General features: G+C 43.2%; 1 protein-coding gene across 1 annotated transcript; it reads left to right on the forward strand.

The window, feature by feature from the left end:
* Positions 1-365: 365 nt before the first annotated feature.
* On the forward strand, positions 366-3991 carry FIGN (fidgetin). Its single transcript, XM_010161844.1, has one exon. It carries the CDS (start codon positions 366-368, stop codon positions 2604-2606), a length of 2241 nt encoding a protein of 746 aa, XP_010160146.1. The 3' UTR covers positions 2607-3991.
* Positions 3992-7591: the final 3600 nt, after the last annotated feature.

The raw sequence follows: 7591 nt of genomic DNA on the forward strand, positions 1-7591 counted from the left end.
GAGGACAGGGCAGTTGGATGCCTTGTATGTTAACAATAAATCTGCACTCAGAGTATTTAAAATGTACTGAGTCCTATTTATTTAATTTGAGAAATTAAAATAAAATCTGTATTTTTTTAAACCAACAAATAACCCCCTGCTGAATCGACAAAAAATGTGGTTCTGTGTGTATGTGCCTACAATAAACCAAGCAGCTGCATAAGGGCATTGCATTTTCTTTCCTGAAGAATTTGTGGAGTTAAGTGCAGTGTTTCAGAGAGCTGAGGAAGTTCACAGACAGTATGTTTGAGAACTCATTTAAAAGCATCTGAAAAAGGCCGAGCTGGTTGTTAACTTTGTGTTTTCCTGCTGCCCTAGGCTTGAAGATGCAGTGGACGCCGGAGCATGCCCAGTGGCCAGAACAGCACTTTGATATCACTTCAACAACCCGGTCCCCTGCCCACAAGGTGGAAGCCTACCGGGGGCACCTGCAGCGCACCTACCAGTACGCCTGGGCCAACGACGACATCTCGGCTCTGACTGCCTCCAATCTTCTGAAAAAGTATGCAGAAAAATACTCCGGTATTTTGGAAGGCCCGTCCGAGCGGCCCATTCTCAGCAATTACACTGAAGCTCCCTCGGGGCTGGTGAACGGCCGGAAGAATGAAAGCGAGCCCTGGCAGCCGTCACTGAACTCAGAGAGCGTGTATCCCATGAACTGTGTCCCAGACGTTATCACCGCCAGCAAAGCTGGGGTAAGTGCAGCTCTTCCTCCCGCAGACGTCTCGGCCAGCATCGGGAGCTCTCCTGGGGTGGCCAGTAACCTGGCTGAACCCAGTTACTCCAGCAGCACCTGCGGAAGTCACACCGTTCCCAGTCTTCATTCAGGGCTCCCATCTCAGGAATATGCTGCAGGATACAATGGCTCATACTTGCATACCAGTTACAGTGGCCAGCCAACACCTGCACTTCCATCCCCGCATCCATCCCCTCTGCATAGCTCGGGACTTTTACAGCCCCCGCCACCGCCACCACCACCAGCCCTCGTCCCTGGCTACAACGGGACCTCTAACCTCTCCAGTTACAGCTACCCTTCTGCCAGTTATCCTCCTCAAACTGCTGTTGGCCCTGGGTACAGCCCTGGGGGTGCCCCGCCGCCCTCAGCGTACCTACCTTCAGGAATCCCTGCTCCGACCCCTCTGCCCCCGACCACCGTCCCCAGCTACTCCTACCAGGGCCACGGCCTGACGCCCATCGCGCCGTCTGCCTTGACAAACAGTTCAGCCAGCTCTCTCAAAAGGAAAGCTTTCTACATGGCAGGGCAAGGAGAAATGGACTCCAGTTATGGAAATTACAGCTATGGCCAACAGAGATCTACACAGAGTCCCATGTATCGAATGCCCGACAACAGCATTTCAAATGCAAACAGGGGGAATGGTTTTGACAGAAGTGCTGAAACATCATCCTTAGCATTTAAGCCAACAAAGCAGCTAATGTCCTCTGAACAGCAAAGGAAATTCAGCAGCCAGTCCAGTAGGGCTCTAACACCCCCATCCTATAGTACTGCTAAAAACTCACTGGGTTCGAGATCAAGTGACTCGTTTGGGAAGTATACCTCCCCAGTAATGAATGAGCATGGTGACGAGCACAGGCAGCTCCTCCCTCACCCAATGCAAGGCCCGGGACTTCGTGCAGCTACCTCATCCAACCACTCTGTGGACGAGCAACTGAAGAATACTGACACACACCTCATTGACCTTGTTACCAATGAGATTATCAACCAAGGACCTCCCGTGGACTGGAGCGACATTGCTGGCCTAGATCTAGTCAAGGCCGTCATTAAGGAGGAGGTTTTATGGCCAGTATTGAGGTCAGATGCATTCAATGGACTGACTGCTCTACCTCGGAGCATCCTTTTATTTGGACCTCGGGGAACAGGCAAAACATTAATGGGCAGATGTATAGCTAGTCAGCTGGGGGCCACATTTTTCAAAATCACTGGCTCTGGCCTTGTCACGAAGTGGTTAGGGGAAGGAGAAAAAATTGTCCATGCCTCCTTCCTTGTGGCAAGGTGTCGCCAACCCTCAGTGATTTTTGTTAGTGACATTGATATGCTCCTTTCTTCTCAAGTGAGTGAAGAACACAGTCCAGTAAGTCGGATGAGAACCGAGTTCCTTATGCAGCTGGACACTGTACTGACTTCTGCTGAGGACCAAATAGTAGTAATTTGCGCCACAAGTAAACCAGAAGAAATTGATGAATCTCTTCGAAGGTACTTCATGAAACGACTTTTAATCCCACTTCCTGACAGCACAGCGAGGCACCAGATAATAGTACAACTGCTCTCACAGCACAATTACTGTCTCAATGACAAGGAGGTTGCACTGCTTGTCCAGCGCACAGAAGGCTTTTCTGGACTAGATGTGGCTCACTTGTGTCAGGAAGCCGTGGTGGGCCCACTCCACGCCATGCCAGCCACAGACCTTTCAGCCATTATGCCCAGCCAGTTGAGGCCAGTTACATATCAAGACTTTGAAAATGCTTTCTGCAAGATACAGCCTAGCATATCTCAAAAAGAGCTTGATACATATGTTGAATGGAACAAAATGTTTGGTTGCAGTCAGTGATACTACTTAAAAAAAAAAAAAAGTAATGAATGTTGGCACACACAGAACCTGCTACATAGGGTAGAGAACCCTTTTCAGTAGTGTTAAAATTGCAAAGGGTACTGGGAAGACTACAATTTACCTTGCCTCTAAAGAGCCAGGGTAGACTTGAAGGAAAAGTGCATCAAACAAGAGCTGCTGATCTGAAAAAGCCACATATGACAGAAAGCGCATGTTGATGCTCAGTTCTGTTCAAGCTAGACAATACTCACCAAGGAGCAAGGTGCAAGTGGGTTGATTTCAGAAGGACATGAACCCTGTGTGTTGATTCCATTCTGCTGTTCTTGAGATTTAGTTGCTGTCAAGTGCCTGAAGTGGTGCTTTATTTTTTGTTTGCCTCACAATTACATTGGTGGCATGTGCTAATATAAAGAGCTTTAACTTCAAACATTATTGGACTAAAGAGATGAACGGTTGTGTTGCGACAGAGAACCAGATTTTTGCTATTCTAAGAGCAACAGTATTCCTCAATCCTGTCTGTTCTGCGGTGTTAAACTAAGAACAGGTAAAACAGGGTAATGGTAATCTGGACCTTAATTTCTGCAGTTCATTTCTTTTAATGTTCTGTCTGCAAAAACTCAGGAAAGTGATTGTGATTTGTACAGTACCTCAAAGGAATGTGTTGAAAGCACTATGTACTGCTGAGAGTTATAGGCTAGGCTTCAATGTTACTTTATATTAAATATGTATGTTTACCTCAACAATTGGAAAATGGCAAGGAAAATTACTTTGAATGTATCCAGGAGAAAACTAAAGTGTGATATGACTGAAGCTTTACAGTTTTTAAAAATAGAAACAGAAGGATTTCCCAGTGTTCAGAAATGGTTCTTCTGCCAATTTTTCACATCAAACCAGAGCAGAACGATTTTTCTTGTTGGTAAACTGTAGGTGTTTTCAGCATATTGCTCCTGATAATTACGTGATACAGTCTTTAGAAGGTGCATAGATGAAAAAAGAGCCACTTAATCGGTTTACGTTAGCATCCGAAACAGTCAAACGTTAGATTTGGTAGGACTCCAAGAGGCAAATTACCATAAACTGTGGCTGCTGGCCTTTGTAATGGGGCTCTAGTCATAGTTTTGAGGTTATTTTGGTGAAGCTGTAGGGAGTGGGATCAGTGTAGGTCGCTGGCAGAGCTATGGGTTGCAGAGCTGTTTATAGCAACACAGTGGACTGTGACCAAACAAACAGTACAAAAAACAAAGCAAAACTGAACCCTCAAAGTACATTAATTTCCCTTCCCAAACTGTAGAGTTGAGTTTTTGTTGTGTACATAAAGCTCCATTGTCCTTCATTTAGCATCCATTAGGAATCTTCCAGGCTGAAGTGTGCCCACCATTATTTCTACCTCAGTTTTGTTACATTTCTCTTGGAAAGCAAAGTAAGAAATAGGGCAAAAAACCAAATCCAACACAGAAGTCAGATTACATTAGGAATGCAAACCTGCTAAACGAGTTTCAGAGAGCTGCTGTGTTTTCCCCTGCAGTCGTTTTTCTCTATGTTAGTGCTCTTTACCCCCCTTTTTCTTCCCCCAGATATACATACTCTGGTGTCTTCCTTCTGGAAAGACTAGCTGGCATGTGTGGCATTTTGCTCAGTTCTCCCCCAGCCCCCCACCTTTCTTTTTATCCTTTAATGCTTTCCGTGCAACTCTTTTGGTGACAGCTGACTGATGTTGGGTAATGTCTCTGAGCAGGAGCAGTGCATGTTGCAGCTGCCCAAAGCCTCTGCCATCACATGAGCAAAACAGCCTTGCTTTTTTGAATGTATTTTTTTGTTTGTTTACTTTAAAGAGACAGTAACAAAACTGTTGCAAAGCACTGGCGTTTAATGTTTCTGTTAGGTAATGTACATTCAAAACCATTAAATAAATGCACTGAAAAGCCCCAAGAAGAGAGTTACCAATCTGTTACTAGATCATGTTTGTCTTCTCAAAAATTGTACAGACCTTGTCCGTTTTGTTAAATCAATGGAGACATTTAGCATTCAGAAAGCTAATGAGGGATTTTATGATATTGCTGGAAATTTATGACTCTTGATTATTACTTTTCTTTATTTTTTCTTTTGAGATATATATATATAGATAGAATGTGCTAAAAACAGAGCAAGTAAACCAAAATCTAATTTAAGATGTATTCCTGGCAAACATTTTGTCTATCTAAAACTTTATGTTTTAAGCATAAAAGTATCATTTTAAAAACAGTGCCTTTCATTAAGGATATAGAAAGTAAGACTTACTTAGGTACATCACCTGCTTTTTTTTTTTTCTTTTCTTTTTTCTGTTATCTTTTTTTCCTTTCTCCTTTCAACAGCAATTACAGTCTATGGTCCTTGCTATGACTCAGTCTTTCTGCTTCCCCAAACCTCCACAGGCTGCTTCTTCATCCCAGTCATTCCACCATCTTCAAATTTGGGAGATCCCGATGTCCCCATTAGCTCTAGGCTCATGCTGATCACACTGGCAAGTACGTTATTGCAGATCGCTGACCCAATTTCTGTCTTAGACAATGCCTTTCATGTCTGCCATTCAGCTGTACTCATTTGAAAGGCTCAGGCAAGTTTTGATAAACCAACTCGTTAACTGTTTCTCCTAACCATACTCCTAACAGATTTTTTTTGCAGCTGGTAAAATGAAAGCTACCCACTAGAGTGGATTTTTGCCTCTTTTTATCTGGTAGCAAAACTAAAAGCAAACAAAATTGTAGATGGTCCCTTTGGCTTCCAGCTTTAAATCATTCTCTCTAAAAAGTCACTCTGGGAAATGGATTTTCCAAATGTTAACCAAAGTGAGAAGCAAGCAGAAATTGAGATGGTGTGAAAATGCAGGTTCCACACACGCACACACATACGCTCATGCTTGTCCTCTCCAGGGCTCTATTCAGCTTTGGGGCAGCAGAAGTGGAAAACTTCACCCCTATCAAAGCAGCTGTAAGGAGAGGAAAACAGTCAGATTGTTACCCAAATCTTTCCTTACCAGAAACTGTCCTTGGCATTGTTCTGGAAGGGTGCCTATTGAATCTGGTGAGAGCTTGGCCAGGTAGCGTTAACAGGAGGTTCCTCAGCCCTTCTCCAAGTGGTTTCTGGCCATTCCTTTGATGGAATTTCCCCCAGTTCAGGGTCTCAGCTGGCTGACCCCCTTACCATGTCCTGCCCTTATTGCTTTCCTTCCTCCTCCCACATTCAGCCCCTGTTTTCTCACTAGTGAGTAGGTTTTGCATGCTGCTGGTCCCTCCCCCCTCAGCAGCCTTCTTGTCAAGGAAGGTTTAGGAAGGGCTGAAGCACAGTCCTGAACTTGAGTGGGTCCCAAAGATAAGGAATTTTTTGAGAAGAGGGGAAAAATATGTTCTAATAGGGTCTTTAGGATGAAATATTTGCTGGTCTTTGACATTTCCACGGTAGAAAGCCATTTGCTGTCTTTTAGGATTGGGCACAGCTGGAGGCTGCTGCCACAGAAATGCCCAAGCAGTTTGCTGGGCTTCCTGGCCGCTGGCACAGCCCTGGGTTTTAGGGAGCCTGAAATGGTTAAAGAACATCTGCTGTGACAGCCTATCACTGCAGAGGCTTTACATTGTATTTTTATTTGTGGATCCCATTCTGCATCAGCTCATTTTCTTCCTTGTACCTTCAGTACAGTTCCTACGGCAACAAAAGTACAACAAATTGGAGGAATATTTCTGCAAGCTGAAGGATCAATATCAATTCAAGGAGGAGTTCATAATGACCTTATGTGAGACAGAAATGGAAATACTCTATACTTCTGGCATGTTTCTCTCCAAAATATTTAGAATATTAGTGACAATATAGAAAAGTTTGCTGACTGAGCTGATCAATGGAAAGTGAAGGCAGTTTACTTTAAGGCTATTTACTTTCACACGGATTATTTATCTATTAGTCTGCATTCCACTCAAATGCAGATAGATGGGCAAAATGTTTTCATGAGCATTACAAACCTAACAAGGGGAAAATCAACCATCTGACTAAAATACATAGGCCAAACACCATCTGGGTGTCTTTACCAGCTATTTGGAGGCCGTGCTCTGTAAAATGGTACAAGGTCATATTTAGGTATTTTTTCATAGGATTATTTTTAGGGGATTGTCTAGTCAAAAAGATCCAAATTAATTGCTGCATTGAGATGTTAATATATTGATATACTGGGGATCTGACCATGGTTTTCACTGTCTTCATATATATGTACGACTTCAGGTAAAGGGCTGTTCTTATCATCCCCCTGCATTTTTCTCTGAAGCACTTCGTCATGAGGGAGAGTGCATTACTCAGATCTGAAGGATACACTTTGTCACAAAACAAGGCCACCAAAAGTTGTAGGGCCTCCTACCCTTTCACTTACACCAATCTGAAAGTGGTATAACCTTGTTGACTTAAAGGAATTACTCCTGATTTCTGCCCTTGTTAGAGAAGTCATCCCTCCAATGTATAATAATCTATGTCTGTTGGTTTTCATCATCAGCTCTGAAAGCTAACCTTGTCGTCACAGCACTAACTCCTTTCCATCTTGTATGTGTGCATGTGTGTATATAATATTTATATGTGCATACACACCATGTCCAAACAATAGCTTTTTCTCTGTACTTAAAAAAACAAAAAGAAAAAAAAAGTCATTTAACCATCTGCAGATTTGTATGAAGCACATTAGTAAACATGGAGATACTAGTATTTCAGAATTCAAAAAAAACCCAGCTGTGCTGGTGACTAACCAATACATGAACTGAAGCTCACACTCTGCAAGGACCTTTGGTTGACATTCGATTTTGAACCTGCCAGATGCATTTTTGTGAACCAGGGATACTGCATCTTTAATGAACAAGTCTCTACTAAAATTTTTAAATACAACACAAGCAGTGTAGCACTAGGCACTGCAATTGTCAAAGACAATTAGACTGAAAGCAGGAAAATTTCACCTCCCTGTCTCAGTGATATGTAGA

The sequence above is a fragment of the Eurypyga helias genome, unplaced genomic scaffold (assembly GCF_000690775.1).
Source record: "Eurypyga helias isolate BGI_N326 unplaced genomic scaffold, ASM69077v1 scaffold3362, whole genome shotgun sequence".
Classification (NCBI taxonomy): Eukaryota; Metazoa; Chordata; class Aves; order Eurypygiformes; family Eurypygidae; genus Eurypyga; species Eurypyga helias.

Excerpts from the sequence above, each read along its gene's own strand:
- FIGN (XM_010161844.1), top strand. The coding sequence starts at position 366 with ATGCAGTGGACGCCGGAGCATGCCCAGTGGCCAGAACAGCACTTTGAT.